This window comes from Peromyscus maniculatus, chromosome 10, assembly GCF_049852395.1.
Source record: "Peromyscus maniculatus bairdii isolate BWxNUB_F1_BW_parent chromosome 10, HU_Pman_BW_mat_3.1, whole genome shotgun sequence".
NCBI lineage: Eukaryota > Metazoa > Chordata > Mammalia > Rodentia > Cricetidae > Peromyscus > Peromyscus maniculatus.
Genome location: NC_134861.1, coordinates 80,524,109 through 80,544,183, shown reverse-complemented (window position 1 = coordinate 80,544,183; position 20,075 = coordinate 80,524,109). Strand labels below are relative to the sequence as shown.

The window sequence follows — 20,075 nt, the reverse complement described above, 5'->3', positions numbered from 1 at the left end:
TTAAATCACAATACTTCAATTCTTTTCCAAAGAGAACTTAAAATACATTCTACATCCTATATGGTTATCATAAGTCCAAAGTCTTTGTTAGCTGGTAAATGTCTGATTATTGCAAATTTGTAGTTGGGAAACACTGATTTTATTCTCTACTGAAAAGTCTTGGCTGATTAATGATGTGCTGTCAGTTGCTAAAATATGGATACATATTTGGTGCAAATATTATCTCATTCAAAGTATAGCAAAAATGGTTATTTTCCCTCACTAAGTACCAATACTATGCTTTTGTACAAGGGCACTGTAAAATCTGCACAGTGTCTTCTTTCCCTAAAGAACAGACAAGGCACCTTGTCCTCTCTGTCAATTCATGACATTTGGGGCATATTTAAAATGAAGCAAAACTTGGAAAGGAAAGAATTTGGAGTTGGATAAAAGAGAAGGTTTGAATGACTTCATCTATACATGGGTCAAGAAGCTCATTTGAAACTTCAAAATTTTTTATGTATAGAACTCAAAGCCTGTGGAAGGTCCAGGAGTTTTTGAGGTATTAGAAGAACTGGAGGTGTGAATGTTTCTTAAGGCAGGATTCATGTCTGGATCAGGGGCCACACCAGGTGGCCAAAAAGATACAGATAGGAAAATGAAGTTGCCAGGGGCATGAATAAACTCTGATTATACTATAGAGTGTATCAATAGAATTACAACTGCATGTGATCATATGAGCAGACCTCACAAATAAGCATTAAGCAAAAGAAGGCAGACATACAAGAATGCTGTGATTCTACTTCATAACATTTCGAAGGACAGAATGAGTCAATGACATTTGAACTGAGACTAGCAGAATCCTTGTGGGAAGAGTAATTGGAAGAAAGCTCAGAGGAGCATCTGGGGTGCTAGGAACATTCTGCTTCTTGATCTGGGTGCTAGTGACACACATGAGCTTGATCTTTGAATTTTTATTGAACTATGTCATCTTATGAATAGTGTTTTTAATATCCTCAAGTACTTCTAATCAGGAAAGTATTGCTATATGGTTTTATGCTCATATTTATAGCCTAGAGGTACACTTCCTATTCTAGATTTTGATAGAGGATTGTGTCTAGAGAATTATTTATTTTCTATAAGAAAAAAAGGTCTGATGAAAATAGTGTTATAGTTACTGGCCATGGGCCATGATATTAGACTCACACATTTCAGCAGGTCGAGGATGTATGTGCAAGGGACTATCAGATTTTCTGATATTTTAAGCTCTGGCTAGAATCTTGGTTGCATTTGAAATTTTCAGTTGGTCTATTTTGGAAGAACTTTCCAAGCACTGTGCACAAGAGGAAGCATGTGCCAAGTGAAATTTAGCTTCCAGTCTGATCTCTGGTGTAGAGTCGGGGAGTTTTAGCTAATCTTTGTACATCTATCAAAGGAATTTAAGGAAAGAGAAAAAAGAATATAAAGACAAGTAGAGGCAGAAATATATATACAAGTGTGTATATATATAAACTATATATGATATGTATAAATATATAAATACATATATGTAGCAGGAATCTTAAAAGGTTTTATTAATTAAATCAAACCCAAGGCCTGTTATTGTGGTGAATGATGGAAGATCAGAGAAGCAGAACAAGTCACAGCCACCTCACCTTGCCAGTTCTTCAGCTGATCCTGTTTCCTCAGACTGGAAACCTCTGAGTCCTCATCCAGAATGAATCTCAGTTGAACTGCTGCTCCGAAGCGTGAAAGCTTAACCAGCTAAAAGCTTCTAGTTTCTAGTCCTCATGCCTTATATATATTTCTGCTTTCTGTCACCATTCCCTGGGATTAAAGGCTCACTTTCTGGGATTAAAGGCTTGTATCACCATGCCTGGCTATTTCCAATGTGGCCTTGAACTCACAGAGATCTAGAGAGATTTCTGCCTCTGGAATGCTAGGATTAAAGGCGTGTGCTACCACTGCCTAACCTCTGTTTAATATTGTGGCTGTTTTGTCTCTGACCCCAGTTAAATTTATTAGAGTGCACAATATTTTGGGGAACACAATACCACCACACATATTCTTGTATATACATAAACTACATATAATATGTATAGACATATTATATATGTTTGTTTAAATATATATTTGTTTAAATTTTGTATGCACTTTATGTCACTTTGAATGATTGTTCATTTTAACCTTTGGATGCTTTGAAAATGGGGTACATCTTACATGTTCGGAAATCTCAAATGTGAGAAATGGGGGTGTTTATAGCTGTCTGTATTTTCTAAGTTACCTCGATCCTATTTTCTATAAATTTCTCAAATGTTTGCCTGTTGGATGCTTGTAGTGTACCCACCTCTGTTTAGCAACCACAGTGCATGTTTTTTTTTTTTTTTTTTTTTTTTTTTTTTTTTTTTTTTTTTTTGGTTTTTCGAGACAGGGTTTCTCTGTGTAGCTTTGCGCCTTTCCTGGAACTCGCTTTGGAGACCAGGCTGGCCTCGAACTCACAGAGATCCGCCCGCCTCTGCCTCCCGAGTGCTGGGATTAAAGGCGTGCGCCACCACCGCCCGGCCACAGTGCATGTTTTACTTAATACTCAGATGTTGTGATAGCAAAAATTTAGAGATGAAGAAAGTGAATCCTGACTACATTGATAGTATCTGTGCTAATGACCATTCAAATCAGATGATTCTGAATCCAGAGTCTGAACTTGTAACCAATAATTAACCATTGATATCGTCAATATACCTAAAAGGCTGTAAAAGAAGATATTTTAAACTTGTTTTGTGGCTGTGGAAATCAAGGCCCATGTGTCAAATGGCACACAACATTCCTTAGGAAGCTATGTAGTGAGAAAGGTTTGACCCAGGCCTCTTTTCCTTGCACCGAAAGTCCCCCTGTACCTTGAAGGTTATTCAGGGAGTTAATTCCATTTCTGCAGAATCATCTAATAGTAGATTCTTTCCTGTCACACACACAAGTTTAATTATCCTTTATTTGGATGTAATCTAAATAAAATCAACATAATCTTAGATGATAAGATAAATGTAACCTAAACCAGTACAGGATATCTGATACGCATAATGAATCAATGTTCTTGATGCTTAGGATAACAGCTAATGAGGCATCTCTTTCCAGCTAGTGAATTAGAAAGCCAGGCACTCCTCCAAATATGCAGATGTTCAGCCTTGTTTAGTCAAAACCTCTGAATGACTGACACAATGTTCAGTTTTGAATTACATGCCTTGTTGCCACAGAATGGCAAAGTATCAGGCAAATAAGTGCGTGGTTTTAAAAAGAATTTGTCCAATCCTGACCGGTATCCCGCTCAGTTGAATAGGCAACGTTTCATCTTAGGTTTTTAGTTATTAATCTTCTGTTATTTGTGTACATAAATTTTAATTAGTCTTTTTTTACTTTTGGAGTTTTCTTCTGTCATACAGTGATTAAGATTCACAGTCTTATTTACCAGATGGGGTTTATGTGACCTCAACAATCAAAACAAAACTTTGTAGCTTAGGCGATTCCTCTGCTAGTCAATCTGGTCAAGAAATGAAGATCGAACATTTAAGATCAAGGATTTGCTCAAGTTGTCTCTTGAAATTGACTAGAATACATCGAACATTATATTTGGAGTTTTCTTTTCTAAATGTTTACAGTAAAAATATGAAGTAGCTTTGTTCTTTCTTTCTTTCTTTCTTTCTTTCTTTCTTTCTTTCTTTCTTTCTTTCTTTCTTTCTTTCTTTCTTTCTTTCTTTCCTTCCTTCCTTCCTTCCTTCCTTCCTTCCTTCCTTCTTTCTTTCTTTCTTTCTTTCTTTCTTTCTTTCTCTCTTTCTTTCTTTCTTTCTTTCTCTCTTTCTTTCTTTCTTTTGCTAAATTCATTAGCCTTCTCCTCAGTTGGTTAATTGTCATCTCCTGTTGTGTGGTCTTAATGAAAAGAATCCATTTTTAACCTGCGCCCTTCATTGTGGCCATGAAGTTACCATGGAAATGTAGAAATGAAATAGATTTTTTTCTCTTGTGGTATTGTCTGCTGTATATATTTATAGCCCATTATGTAACACCTAGCGATTAAAATATTGTAATGTGATAGTTTTGTTTTTTAGAAAATACTAGAAATACTATTTTCCTTTCACAATAACTTCTAGCCACTATGGAGGATAGGCATGTAAGCAATAATTCCCAGTATTAATCATAGATTAATATTTTAATAATAATATGTATGCATGTACACACACATATATACATACATACATAAGTCATATATACATATGACTTATTTGTATATATAACAAGTAGAATACCACAAGATCTTCACAACACAAAAACCAGTTTGAGTAGTGTATCTATCATGAGTGCTTATTACCCCACCAAGAGTCACACATTAATATGTGTAGCTGTATATTTATTCACTACTTATATCTGTTAATTAGGCATGAAGTGCTGAGGTTGGATGCAAGGATGGACAAGATATCTTCCCAGACCTCAGGAACACATATTCCAGAATATCAAATATCATGGTGAGATATTATCAGATGTCTTTCAGCTCAGGAAGTCGAGGAGGTAAAAGGCAACATCATGTATTATGTTTCTATGAAAGATATAAACTACTGATTATTGCCTTTTAAAACTATAAGTTATATATTTTCATGTTATTACTTTATGTTTATGTTTACCAGAGAAACTATAATTCCTTCCATATATACACTCATGTTTGATTTATTTATTTATTTATTTTATTTTACAATACTATTCAGTTCTACATAACAGCCACAGATTTCCTTGTTCTCCCCCTTCCTGTCCCCCCTCCCCTTCCTCTCAGCTCACCCCCTTTCCCACCACCTCCAGATCAAGGCCACCCCCGAGGACTGAGATCGACCTGATAGACTCAGTACAGGCAGGTCCAGTCCCCTCCTCCCAGATTGAGCCAAGCGTCCCTGTATAAGCCCCAGGTTTCAAACAGCTATCTCATGCAGTGAGCCCAGGACCTGGTACCACTGCCTAGATGCCTCCCAAATAGATCAAGCCAATCAACTGCCTCACCCATTCAGAGGGCCTGATCCAGTTGGGGGCCCCTCAGCCTTTGGTTCATAGTTCATGTGTTTCTATTCGTTTGGCTATTTGTCCCTGTGCTTTATCCAACCTTGGTTTCAACAATTCTCGCTCACATAAACACTCCTCTTTCTCGCTAATTAGACTCCCAGCGCTCCACCCGGGGCCTAGCCATGGATGTCTGCATCCAGATTCCTCAGTACTTGGATGGGGTTTCTGGCACAACTATTACGGTGTTTGGCCATCCCATCACCAGAGTAGGTCAGTCCTGGCTGTGTCTTGGCCATTGCCAGCAGTCTTTTGTGGGGGTATCTTTGTGGATTTTTTTCAGGACACTTGACATTTTCTTTATTTTATCGTGTAACTCACAGCAACTCCAAACCTTTATTTAATCCCTAAAATTTCTATTAAGTCCCTACATTGTTTCAGGAAGTAGTAACCAGTACTTTTATGATATCTTCTAAGAATTTTCACTTCTTAACAACAAAGTCTTAATAACAGTTTACTTCAAAAACAGAAATAACTTTTCCTAGTCAAAGAGAGGATGTCTGTCCATGGTCCTGATTCTGTAATTGCTAATTTCTTAGGCCTAAAGCTCCATTTGGCTGTGGAAAGATTGCTTCTCATTTGTCCACAGTAGCACTTGTACCTGCATTTCACAGTCCCAAATAACTGTCCCTGTGTTATGACTTTGTGTCTATATCAGTGGTTCACAACCTCCCTAATGCTATGACCCTTTGATACAGTTCTTCATGTTGTGGTGGCCCCCATCCATAAAATTATTTCATTTCTTCTTCCTAATTGTAATTGTCTCCTGTTATAAATCATAATATAAATATCCTACAAGTGGAACATCTTATATGCAACCCTTAGTGGGTCATGACCCACAGGTTGAGAACCATTTTTCTATCTCTATCATTAATAATGACCAAAATATTATTTTAGGATAAGCCAGAACTTCATATGCTTTTATAAGACTATCACCTATTGTCCTTATTACCTGAATCACTACTTCTCTTCTTAGTTTATATAATGTTAAAAAAAATCAAACACAAGAAAGAGATCATAAATCAAATATATATCCCAAGAAACATCAGTGTTAATTGCATCATGTTCTATCTTGATCACAAACTCAAATTCAGAATACCCAGACTATACATCAAGATTTTACTTCCACATGGCTTTGTATGTTTCCTAGTCTGAGTAAGTCTCTCTGCTTTCCACACATATCCTTACCTTTCCACTGTTTTGTGTATAATTCATCTTGTATCTTTTCTGTTGACGTATCATTTCCACTTGATCTTCCCTTTTTTCTATTGACTTATCATTTCCACTTGACTAATTCTCCAGAATTTGTTAGTAACCAATGGGAGGAGTAAGTCCTCTTCTTCCATTCATGATTTCCTATTGATAGTCTTGCTCTTATACATGCAGGTCCATTGCTGGCAGCTGTAGATGTGGTTGGAATATGACTGCATTAGCTGGGTCTTGTGTCAAAGGTAGCATCATCTCACCATCTCTTTCCCTGTTTATAGTCTCCTACATTGTCTCTTCCCCTTATTCCACGATATTCCCTGTGTCTTACAGTGCATGTGGGAACTTGAGTTCAGAAAGATAAATGCCTTATAAATGGAATCTAGCTTTGAATCTTTAAATTTGTGTGTTTAACACCAGCAGAATCTTGGAAACTAGGAAAGGAATATTAGCCTGGGATTGCTGTAAAGGTATTAAGATAGCAGAACATACGTGCTGTGGAAACAGAGTTGGCAATATTGAGAATGGGAAAATTCTTTCCTTCCTTCCTTCCTTCCTTCCTTCCTTCCTTCCTTCCTTCCTTCCTTCCTTCCTTCCTTCCTTCCTCCCTCCCTCCCTCCCTCCCTTCCTTCCTTCCTTCCTTCTTTCCATCCTCCCTTCTTTCCTTCTTTCTTCCATTCTTGCTTTCTCTTTTTTCCTCATTGTGCAGGTGTGGGCATGTTTTGTGTGTGTGTGTGTGTGTGTGTGTGTGTGTGTGTGTGTGTGTGTGTGTGTGTAGCTCAGAAATCAGCACTGGATGTCTTTTTCCTTTGCTTTCCACTATATTTTTTGAGGCAGAGCTCAGAGCTGAACCCTGAGCTCACCAGTGTGCCTAGATGGCTGGCCAGTGAGTTCTAGAGATCCTCCTGTTTCTGGTTCCCCAGCACAGAGATTACAAGTGTATGCTACTACCTTTATATTTTCATATGACTCTCGAGGATCAAGACTCGGGTGTTTCTGTTCACAGCATGGCAGTCGTTTTATCAACTGAGCCATCTGCCCAACCTTTCACCACCATTTGTGCTAACGGAATTTTGGACATCATCTTAAGTGAAGCTTTTTTGTTTTTCTTCTTCTTCTCCTTGTAACAGGGAAAATCAGATGTGGACTAGATCATCACTATTTTTTAATAGTTTTTCAAGATGTCTGTCTGTCCCACTAATGTATGTCAGAACTCCTAGTTCATTTGAAGCACATGAGTATAAACACTGTAAAACATCTCAGCTCTCATTGCATGGCCACAGTTATGCTTGCTAATTCCCAAGACTTCAAGAATTGATTTCACTGTGCCAATTATTTTTCTTACTATCTGAAACATCCATGTAAACACTTTGTTTAAAATATTAGACTTGTAGTTACTTAACTGCGTAATATTCAAGGTTATGTCCCCTGAACTCCTCTTGAGCTGCATGCCTTTATGACATATTTTCAAAAGAGCAATTTCCACAGAACCTTGCTCTCTAGTTATCAAATGTTGTGGCCTTCCTAATGTGGTCCTTTAATACATTTCCTCATGTTGCGGTGACTCCCAACCATAAAATTATTTTTGTTGCTAAAAACTGTAATTTTGTTACTGTTATAAATCATAATATAAATATCTGTATTTTCAGATGGTCTTGGGCAACCCCTGTAAAAGGCTCATTTGACCCCAAAGGGGATCATGACCCACAGGTTGGGAATCACTACTCTAGTCCCATTACAGTAACATTTTATACCTTATTTCCTTGCAGTTTTAGCATCCTTTTACTTTATCATTCTTTGAAGACTGTCTACATATTGATGAGAAAATAGAAGCCAGAAGATAAACATATCATTTGCTGACTATCGAGTTTACCAGTTGTATGCAGCTGGCCTGTTTATATTCTATCATGGATGAACTTTTCCTTTGTGAATTGGATTGTAGTCTTTCTCAGTTATATATCCAAGTCTTTCTGCGATTTCCCCCTTTCTCTTTTTGTTATAGCTATAGTGGCAGCAAGAATAAACTATTTTAGAATATGTATCTTTAAAAAGACATTTCATCACCTTTATGGGTTCAGGTGTTCAGGAAGTGATCAGATAGCAGATGCTAACCCAAGATCCCCCCGTGATATAGTTAGATAATCTCCCGAGCTCAAAAGAAAAAGCAACGAAGAGAAATCTAGGTTTTTTCCCATCATAGGGTCTCAGAACTTCCCTCTGCTGTACCTCCGCAAGGTTGTTTGGGGCTTCCTCACTGCAAAGTGGCTTCATGGCAATGTCATTGTCCACAAAGCCACTTGGCACTATGCAGTGGGTGTGCCCCAGGAACCGGGGAGCAAATTGCATTGCCATTCCTGTCCTCCTCTCAGAACAACAAGATGCATCACACAGTCTATTTTTCTGGTCCTTTTGATTTAAGCTGGGCCATAAACTGTGGAGACTTATGAGGATGAAATGCAAACCTCCCACCTTAATGAGAAGAATGTCAGTCTCATTGTAAGGAAGCACATTGGGTGGGGAATGAATTATTGTGGTCTTCCTCACAGGCTGATGAATATTTTCTTTGCTACCAAAGTATCTGTATACAAATACACAACAAAATTAATTTAAAAAATGTAAAATTTTTCTTGTCTATATGGTCCCTGACTGTATCTTTCTTACTACACAAACTCTTTTTAACTATACAAAATAGTTAGTGTTTTCATTCATCATCTTCCCATTTGCTTCTTCCCTTGAGGTGCATGTCAACACTACATTAGACCCAACACTTCCCACTTTACTTCATGACCACATTGTATTTTAGCACAACTAAATACTCCTGTTTAGTCTTAGAGTATTTTGCCTTCATTATGTGTCCATAAGCTCCTACTTCCTGCTATTTCCCTTTCCTTCCCTATGCTCTCCTAGTGTGTGTATGTATGAGCATACCACCAAAGCCCGTCCTAGCTCCCATCTCTACTCTGACACTATCTAATCAAGTTCCTTTTCTCTGAACTACTCTTTTGTGGTGACTTCTATATATTCATCTACAGTCTCAAACTCCATGTGCTCTGGATTTATTATGTTTGATTACTTGCTAGATGTCCATATATAGCTGTCTGATAGACGTAGTACATTTATTGTGTGCATAATAGAATTCAACTTTTGCCCCCCCTTTTTTTTTCATGATCTCTACTTCGATCCCCAAATATATGAATTTCCTAGAACTCTTCATTTTGGAAAATGGTCAAATCAGTAACCCAGGTGCTCTACCACCTGCTGAGGAAGCTTCTGGGAATTTTCTTCTCATACCTTCATATCCTATTCATTGAAAAATCTTTTAGCTTATGCTTGTTTAACATATTTAGACTGACAAATTCTCAGTGTGGCCATTACTATGAGGCTAGCAACACAATGGTGAGTCATCCTTAATTTGCAAGCAAGAACAACAAATGTTTACTTATTTCATTCTTTTTAATAGTAAAGGTCATCTTTAAGAGATTTTTAGAATGCACATTTTTTATTATAATCCTTTCAAGTCTCCTCAAGCCAATCAGAAAAAATGAAGTGTCTATATTGCAACCCACATGAAGTGACCCTGTCTACCTCTTCCTCAACATTTTTACCACTTTCTTGCTGTGCTTTGATCCTCACAAACTCCTCCTTCTGACATTGGGAATTAATGTCCATTCTGTCCTGAGGATCGCCATCCATTTCTCCTCTTCTGCAGCCACTCTGCAAGCATTTGAGAGAAATAAATAGCAGCCTAAAGCGCCCCCTGCTGATAATGTCACATATCTTGGTTTTAATCTCATCTCACATTTTGTTTTCTAACACTGCTCCTAGTAATTTCCATGTGGAAAAGATAATAAAGTAGAACATAAGATGGATTTTCTCTTATGTTTATGAACAGAAATAATTCAATTTCATCAAATACCTTTCCTTAATAGTAGCATGTAACTAAATTGTGATTTATAATAATTTAAAAATCATTATTGTCATCATGTAATTTTTTGTGGTACTGAGACTGAGGCAGGAAGTCCCAGGGCCCCATGCATTCTAGGAAACCCCTGTATTCCCAGCTCTGTTATCACTTAACTTACAAATTCCAACTTTTGTGAATTTTGGTTTTATTTTGTATATAATACATCATTTATATAATATTTTATTACTACATATTTTGTAGCTTATTCCAAAGAATGTTTCAGTGTTTCCTATTCTTTTATTATTATATGTTTTATTAGGAAGACATTGCTTACTTTTCATACATTTGAGCTGAAAATGTATTTTCCATATATGGTAGCCCTTTCCCTACCATATGTACAAATGAAGACTGACCTACATTTAAAGCTCTGTCTGTTCCCCATTGGGGGGCAGCTGGTACCTTTGAAAATGCAGCCATTTCATTTTAGCTGGACGTTAGCTTCTGCCATCTGCTGTGCAAGCTTTCCAGTGGTCCATTGCTATGATAGAATGTTTGAAGTTATGCTTCAGGGTATCTTTAAAAATGTTTTGTTTCTAATCCCCCGTTTGTAGGTAACTTACTTCACTCATCATGCATAAGCTGCTTGAACATCCTGTGTACATCCATCCTTGCCACAGTTCCAACTCAGTAGTCAGTGAATCAGCCCACATTTGGTGAGTTCCAATTATGTGCAAGACACCGAAGAGTACCTGTATTTTATCAAATTTCAGTCAGGCTCACTGGCTGTATTCCAGAGTCTCCTTTTTGGTAATTTCATCTTGTCATTTAGTGATGAGTAGGGCTTTTAGATGTTGTTAATGAACTGTTCAAAGACAGAATGGTCCATTTACATGAACTATATTAAAATAATAGAAAAGTGGAAAATTATTTATTTTAGAACAAGCAAATGAGTGTTTTAATGACAGAAAAATTATTATGGTAAAGAACTGAACTATAGTTTTATTAAATACAAATGTACAAGGTGCTGGGGAGACATTTCAGTAGTTAAGAGTGTTTGCTGCTCTTGCAGAGGACTGGAATTTTGTTCCCTGCACCCATGTCAGATGGTTCACAACAACCTATAATTCCAGCTCCAGAGTACCCAACGTCCTCTTCTGGCCCCCATTGTCACCTGTACCTGTGTATATCACCTCTCTCTCTCTCTCTCTCTCTCTCTCTCTCTCTCTCTCTCTCTCTCTCTCTCTCTCTCTCTCTCTCACACACACACACACACACACACACACACACACACACACACACACACACTTTATAACAAGAAAAACATCCAGGAATCTTTTCCTTTCCTTTTTAAAAAATGTTTCTTTATTTTTTTTTTATTGAAAATAGATTTGTCTTTCATAGACTACATCATCACCACAGTTTCCCCTTCCTCCACATCTCCCAGCTCCCCCCTCTACCTCTCTTCTCCCCTGATCCACTCCCTTTCCTTCTCCCTTCAGAAAAGAGCAGGCACCCATGAAACAACAACCATGAAAAAACACGACAAAACAAAATACAAAAAGACAAGGCAAAAGCTCTCACACTGAGGCTGGACAAGGCAACCCAACAGGAGGAAAAGAAGTCCCAAGAGCAGGCAAAAGAGTCAAAATCTGCTGTACTCATAGATTGGTGCCTTATCCATTCATCATCAGAGAATCTTCCTCCAGCAGCAGAAGGAAGCTGGTATAGAGATTCACAGCCATACATTATGCAGGGAGAGAGTCTAAATTGGAAGTCTCCATCAGTTCCCTCCCCTCAGAGCTCTGGAAATCCTGTGGAGGAAGGGACAGAAAGATTGTGGGAGTCAGAGGGGATGGAGGATACCGTAATACAACCCATTGGATGAAGTAAGCAGGGCACAAATGGGCTCCCAGATACTGAAGTGGCAAACACCTTGCCTGCATGGGTCTGCATCAGGTCCTCTGTGTATATTTTGTGGCTGTGGTTTTGTGGTACTCCTAACTGTGGGAGCAGGTGTGCCTTTGACTCTTTTGCCAGAAATCCTTTCAGGATGAATTCTGAGATTATAACTAGATACCATAAGTCTGCATAGTGATATGTAATGAAAATTAATCTCCTATTAAAATTTATCTGAATTCTATAAACTATCATTTTAACACACAAGAAGCAAAAGTCTTTATGATTATGACTTGTGGTATAATAATATACAACAAAATATCCATGTATTGTTAGTGTTTGAATGATGTACAGCCTGAATATGTGTTTCTAAAAATTTGAATGAGTTTAATTTCTGGGGCATTATAAACCAATCAATGCTTAATTTAAAGATTTTTTTATAACAAACCTTTCAAAATATAAAGATAGTTAAGGCTCTTCTGTAAAATGAGGCCATAAAACATTCACTCCACTCAATTACTTTGAATACTCTAATATATAACATTTGTTCTCAACACATTTTTAAATAGAAATGTTATGTTACTTGTTTTGTTTTGTTCTTTTTTGAGAATTACAATATTTCACCCCATGTAAAACCACACCAAACAAAAACTGAAAGATTTATGAGTACAGCATGCCAATCCAGGGTTTGTGACATAGGTATATAATCCTAGCAACTAGGGAGGTTGGAACAAATGCTGGCATTCAAAGCCAACATGGGCAACTTAATGAGACCCTGCCTCAGAATAAGAGTAAAAAGCATTCAAGGGATATAATATAATGGTGAAATGTATGTGTAGGATGTAGACCATAGGTTCGACCTCTAGTACTGGAGAAAAAAGGCCAGATTATCAAATCACATGAATTTAAAAATAATAAGTAATATAAATGATTAATTAATTTACTCAGAGTAGAGGAGATTGAACATAAGGCTTTCTAAGCAGTTTTATTATGCATAAAGCAATTTTATTATGGAGTGACTGATAATTTTAAGATAAGTATTAAGGTGGTGAACTGGTTATTGCTTTGTTTTGATTGACTTAAGTGTTGGGACACAGTGATGGTGGTCTTCAGAACAAAACTTTGTTCTGAGTGAATGCAAAGACAACCTTCAGCGAAGATCACAACTAGTACTTTCAGTCCTAACAAAGCCAGGCTATAGGACATTGTTCAAGCCTGTAACCAAATTCAGGATTCTTCCTTTCCTCACATTGACCAAATTTACCAACCCTAGATGCTAGTAACTCTGGTTTCCCATCCTTTTTGTGGAGAGCCTCCCATGGTATAATTCTTACTAGACCAAAGAAGAGTGTTTGTGACTTGAAGCAGGTAAGACTAGACATACACCTGAAGAAGGTTGAGCTCTTTCCTAGAGTCATGTATATCAGAGCCTTTTCTCCTCTAATAACTAAGCATATCTCCTCAACTACTGTTTCCTCTTGGTTAGGTCTGTGTGTCTTTGCTACATCTAACAGACTATGGGCATAAACGAGTAAAGCCATACACAACAATCTAGGCTTACACATTACAGAACAACCCCCATTTTTTTTGCTCTGGACCATTAAGTAAGGCTTAAATTTCTTGCATTAAGAATTTACTATCTGGAAAATGGGGCTTTGATAGTCTGTACTTCTCTCTAGTGCAGCAATAGTTTGGAGAGAGATGGCTGCCTTGGACATGTTCCAAGGGTGTCATATAAAAAGGGCCATTATGTTCAAGTTATCCTAGTCTTGGTTATGGGCCTAGTAGCCTGCAAACCATTTTAATAGCCAGTCCTCTTTTCTTTAGTAAAGATCCCTTTTGATATTTTCCATTTTAAGAAGTTACCTCCAAATTCCCTTTGTTTGTTAGAACCTTTAAAAAAAAAACCTCAAGTACAAAAATCTTGAAGCATCTTCAAGATTAGAAAAATATAGTCTTTAAGACTTTCTTGACATTTATAGCAAAATAGCTACATAGCTAAAAATCAAGTGGGGACATTTAGAAAGCTAGAAGCTGGAATGATAATTGCATAAAAGGGGAGGGAGCAAAAAATGTTTTTCGGGGCTTTTGTTGGAAAGTTTGTCCTTGTCATCCTGTGCTACATCTTATTTTTGAAATGCATTGAAAGTCGTCGCCAGTTTGATCTCTCAGATGGTGTGGCTGCCAGTTCTTCCCCAACACTCTGCCATTTGGCTTGTATCCAGTGATGCCATGTGCAGCTTCCCTTTCCCTCCTCCCTTTTCTAAATAGAGAGGAAAACAGGTCCATCCGGCATTTGCTTGCAAGCTGTGTAATTGGAATTAAAATTCAAGACACAAATGTCTTTAACTCAGAGGGCTAATTGTAGCTACATTTCCTCAAGTTTTCACTTCAAAGAATGTGACTCTAACTCTTGTGTTTAAATATCTGTAGAATGCAGAATGAGAAAAAAAAAACAGAATTCCCATCTCTTTACAGCACAAAGCACTCATCTTATGTATCCTTCAGCATAAAAATATCAGAAATCCAGTCCAGAGGAGGCGATCAATTACTCAGAAGAACATCAACCATGCCACCTGAGCAGGTAGCTTACATAGTTCATAGAAGCGACAGGGTGTCTCTATTGTCACTTGTTGAATAAGTTCATGGAATTTTAGCTGCCCATTAAAAAAATGAACCTCCCTGAATGCCAGGAAAACTGATCTGTTTCTAAACTGGCTGGCTGTAGGTGTGAGTGAATTTGAGAGGCAGGGAAGTGGAAGGGACTCAAGGACTAGACCAGCTTGCAAGCCTGGAAATACTCCAACACAATGTCAGAACAGTGGGGACTCTCTCTGCACCTGCACAGGCTGCACTTAAAATTAATGATTATCTATGAGAACAGACAACAAGGAAAATCTACTCTGCTCGGAAGTTTGCAGTGTGGATTAGCTTCATTGGTATCTAATGGCTGAATGCCACTGAACTGATCTTTTTGTACTTTCTGGCTCCTGCCTTCGGACGCCAGAAGCTCTTTGTTTAGCTAGTTCTTTACCTAATTCTGGCACAGTCATTTCCACCCCATTCTCTCTCAGCACAATTGGCAGGGCTATATTGTTTATAGCAAAGGTATTTTACCCCAAATTCCATGCCTAAAATTTTTCTATTTTCCTTGCATGAAAAAATATCTTATTGTCTCTGATTTACTTTACTTCAAGCTATGTATAAAGCTACCACACAACTGAATTCCTACCTTCTATTGTCTTCTGCTTTTTTAATCCACTTTCTTAATTCATTTTAAGATATGTTTTAAAAACCCCTCATCTCTGTGCATTTTTCTACTTTAAAATATACCAGCAAAGCATAGATTTATCTGTAAGCAAATTTATGCATGCAGTTTGCCCATTGTTTAGCAATAAATGTCTGTATTATATAATGAAGCTGGAGTATAAAATGTTTTAGTGGTACCAATTAAAGGCCCCATAATAAGTACAATGTTACCTATTATAATGCCCCATAAATACTTTTTTTTTTTTTTTTTTTACTACAGGTCCATCAGGAATCCTTCTCACACTTTTCTTACATTGCATTTGGTAAGTATCTGTGTGATAGGGTAGATGAGGACAGCATCAATCTCCCAAAGTCTAGGTTTGTGATGTACATTCAGTTAAAAGCTTTGAATGTGCACTTTAAATATGTATATTTATGCATCGTATACTTTTATGTAAAATAGGATTAATACTATAATATAAGAATATTGTAAAAATAACTCATAAACAGGCTTTTAAAGCTCTAAAGGCATGGATAGCAATATGAACTCCATGTTTTCTTCTTGCACTCTAGTAGACTGCATTCCACATACTTTGAAAGGCATACTTTGGAGAAGAATCATCCCTCCTGCAACAGACTGATCATTAGAAGGGCTTGGGAGCATTTAAGTGAATTCATGTTACCTATTTCCCTTGTCATGTGTACTTAATTAGGACAACTAATTGAGACCAGAGGATGTTGATGTGTGCCTTTTGTTAACACTTTCTAGAATGTCTAAGGAACATGTAAAGAGGCAACAGCTGGGAGTATCACTACTCAACTCTAGCTATGTGCAATAAACACAATTTTAGGATCCCCCAAAACCTATTAACATTAAACCAAGTGTTAACACTCCAAACTATTGAATTCCACAGTTTTAGTACATGGGAATTACATTGAATTGCATTATTTGAAAGTAGGATCATGGCAGATGATCAAGAGCAGATGAAATTGGGAGGCAGTAGCTGCTCTTGATCTGCTCTTGAGCTGCTGTGGGAACCCAAGAAAGCAATGCCTAGAAGACCCATGTAGGATTTCTGTAAACCTCTCCAATGTTTAGAGTCTAGTCACAGGTCTATGGAGTCTACCAGAGACTTTCCAGTATTTGGGGGCACCTTTTTCACATTCCTGTCATCCGAGGCCATTGATGTGTGCAACCTCCTACAGATCTGGAACATCCAATAACCAAGAGTCTAGTGGTGGAACTTGTGAAACCATAGGTCCATGTGCAGGGCATACTGGCTGCAATGGCTGGATGCAGGGGCTAATGCTATGCACGTGGAGTCTATACAGACTCTCATTTTGGAGAACTTTGTCAAGAGGGGCTATTTTCAGATGCCTAGCTCTGTTATGGCACAGGTCTGTTGGCCTGGGAAATCTGTTATGCCACCCTAGAGTCAGGGTAATTTTGAAAAGCTGGTAACAAGATTGACACATCATGATACTAACATCTTTTTTTTCCAAGTAAAGATGCTGAAGCGAATATGCTGCTTAAGAGGACTTCAAGATCCAGTTTTAAGAAGCAGAAGGGGACCTTGAGTACCTGAATTTTCTTCTATTTCTTCCCAGGGCATAAACATAAAATACCTCCTCTGCAGAAAGAAACTTGCTTTACAATTAACATAAAGAATAAAAAATGAATAGCTGAGATTATCTATTGGGTCTTAACCAAGAATGACTTGTTTCCTTAGGAAGAAAAATATGAAATAGAGACAGGCAGACACAAAGAGATAATTCCACATGAATATCAGAATTATGTTGCCACAAGACAAAGGAAGTATTGTTAAGTAGGTAAATAGTCAACCAAATCAACACAAAACAGATCAAGCCCAAAATGCCAAGCCTCTACATTGTTCTCTTTCATTTTCTTTCTAATTTTGATAGAGTGTCTATTTTTAAGTGTAAGGTATCAATATTTAATCTTCCAAATTAGTAGTAGGCTAGCATATCAATTATTTCTATTCTAACATAAAAGTAAATATGTACATCCTCAATGGAATATGTGCAGATATGCTGAAGATTTTTTAGTATATTTTTATGGCTCTTCTTTTATACCTATCTACTATTTAATAAACTATTTAAGATCTTATTAAGTAATGTAATTTGTAAACCTGCTTAGAACGAGAACTGATGTTATTTATGTTCTATACTTTTTAAATGTAGCAACTCTTTGGTCAAGCATAGGTATTTATCTCTACTCTCTGAGAGCAATAGAAGAATGAAAATCCACATGCACAAGGTATATTTATACCACTTTTCTATTAGCCATTCTCCAGTTAAACACTTGAGCTTCTATTTCCCAGCTACTGTGAGTAAAGTGGCAATAAACTGACTGGGAAGGATCTCAGCAATAGGACATTGAGTAATTTGGTTGTGTACCAAAAGTGGCATCATACTACTGGGTCATGTAGTAGATATACTCTTATCTTTTTGTAAACTCTCCACAGTGAAGTTTTCAAAGTGCCTGCACCAGTTTGCAATCCAACAGAGAATGAGAGTCCCCTTTTCCCACATCCTCACCAACATTTGCTTTTCAGCTGTTTTCTTGAATTTAGCCATTTTGATGGACTGAGATGAAATCTCAAAGGAGTTTTAATTTGCATTATCCTACTTGCTAAGGTTGTTGAGTATTTTTAAAAGTATTTCTTAGTCATTTTAAGTTAGGCATTTATTTATTGTTGGGGGAGGGGTAGGCACAGTCTCTTTACATAGCCCTGGCTATACTAGAACTCTCTATGTAGACCAGGATGGCCTTGAACTCACAGAGATCAGTCTGTCTCTGCCTTCTGATTGCTAGAATTAAAGGTGTGCAAACCACACCTTGCTTATTTTCTTCTATATTTTGATAACTTTGTTCGGGTTTGTAGCCCATTTTTTTTCAAGACAGGGTTTCTCTGTGCAGCTTTGGAGACTGTCCTGGAACTCACTTTGTAGCCCAGGCTGGCCTCAAACTCACAGAGATCTGCCTGTCTCTGCATCCTGAGTGCTGGGATTAAAGGCATGAGCCACCACCGCCCGGCTTGTATCCCATTTTTTAACTGGATTATTTATTTTCTTATTTGTTTGCTTTTTGAGTTCTCTATATGTTCTGCATATTGATCCTTCATTGGGTATATAGCTGGCAGAGAACCCCTTCCACTCTGTGGACTCCCTCTTCACTCAGTTGGTGGTTTCTTGTGATGTACAGAAGCCTCTAGGTTTATGAGATCTCATTTGTCACCCGCTGTCCTTCATTCTGTAGCAGTAGCAGATTGAGTCTAAGTCAGGACGTCTTTTTCTAGAGCTAGATCCTGTAGAACACTGCCTCACTTTCTTTTAGTGGTCTCAGCATTTCAGGCTTTACATTGTTGTTTTTGGTATATTTGAAGTTGGTTTTTTGTGTGTGTGTGTGTGTGTGCAGAGCAATAGATGTGGGTCTAATATTATTCTATATGTTGACTTTCAGTTTTCCCAGTACCATTTTTTTGAAGATGCTATCTTTTCTCTAGATTTTTTTTTTGACATCTCTGTCAATATCAGATGGCTGTAACTTCCTGTGCTCATGTGTGGGTCTTCTGTTTTGTTTCATTGATTTACATGTCTGGCTGTTTTGTTCCATCGATTTACATGTCAGATTTTATGCCAGTATCATGATTTTTTTCTTTTTTATTACTGTATCCCTGGGGTATAGCTTGAAAACTATAATGGTAATTTTTTCCAACTTTGTTCTTTAAGCACACTTGGCCATCTAGGGTCTTTAGTGATTCCATTTAAATTTTAGATTGTGTTTTTTTTTCCACATCTGAGGAGAATATCATGGGGATTCTGATTAGGATTTTGTTGAATGTATAAATTGATTTTTTTTTAAAAAGGATGGTCATTTTACACTATTATTCTACCAATCCTGAGAATGGGAGGCTGCTTCATCTTCTAGTGTCTTCCTTAATATCTTTCTCCAGAGATTTAGTGTTTTCCTTGTAAAGGTCTTACAAGTCCTTGATAAATTTACTCCTAGATTTTAATTTCCTTTGAGGCTATTGTGAATGGGGATGTTTCCATGATCTCTACCTAAGCATGCTTTTTATTGGTGTACCAAAAGTCTACTGATGGTAGAATGAATTTCTAATTATTAAAAAGCCATTCAAAAATAGTTAATTCCCCTTACAACTATTCACTCCATTCTAAATATGTGAAAAATACACATGTGTTTTTATATTTTGGAAAATTATATTCTGCTACTGAAAACACAAAATAATATAAGAAAACAAAATATAATGAATTGCAAATTGTAATCAGTTGCTGTTGAAACAAGAAATATTGTATTGTGATAGATGATAATGGGGAAGGATTTTTTTTATTCACCTCTTAACACCTGGCCCTCATTTTAGGCAAAGAGTGTAAGGCCTGATTTGGAAGTGACATTTCAAACAACATTAACTAGTGAAGAAAAACTACTCAAAGAGATGAGAAAGTATTTTTGGCAGAAGGAGCATCATTGTCCAATAATCAGGGATTGGAAAGAATTTGATGCTGTTGGACAACAGAGAGAAGTTTCATGAAGAAGCAGTGGAATAAGAAATTATATAAATTAGAAAGATGAAGAATGAAGTGAGAGGTTCATTTGCATAGCTAGTCCACAGGCCATTCAGAAGAACTCAGGATTTTATTCCATCTTTCATGAAAAGGTTCTGAATGAATATAGTATTCCCTAGTTTGAGTTTTAAGATTTAAA

At 37.2% G+C, this 20,075-nt stretch overlaps 1 protein-coding gene across 2 annotated transcripts in view; it reads left to right on the top strand.

Moving 5' to 3' along the window:
- Positions 1-18,468, top strand: part of LOC143267528 (uncharacterized) — a 67,484-nt gene extending 49,016 nt beyond the window's left edge. Inside the window, exons 1-5 of one of the 2 annotated variants that reach the window (XM_076545653.1) lie at positions 4,393-4,490; positions 10,792-10,893; positions 14,555-14,660; positions 15,606-15,648; positions 16,835-18,468. In XM_076545653.1, the coding sequence (XP_076401768.1) occupies positions 10,811-10,893; positions 14,555-14,660; positions 15,606-15,648; positions 16,835-16,911 (309 nt within the window). In that variant the 5' untranslated portion in view covers positions 4,393-4,490; positions 10,792-10,810 and the 3' untranslated portion in view covers positions 16,912-18,468. Of the gene's footprint in view, positions 1-4,392; positions 4,491-10,791; positions 10,894-14,554; positions 14,661-15,605; positions 15,649-16,834 lie in introns of those variants that run through there. The other variant, XM_076545652.1, reaches the window with a different exon arrangement.
- The last annotated feature ends 1,607 nt before the right edge of the window (positions 18,469-20,075 follow it).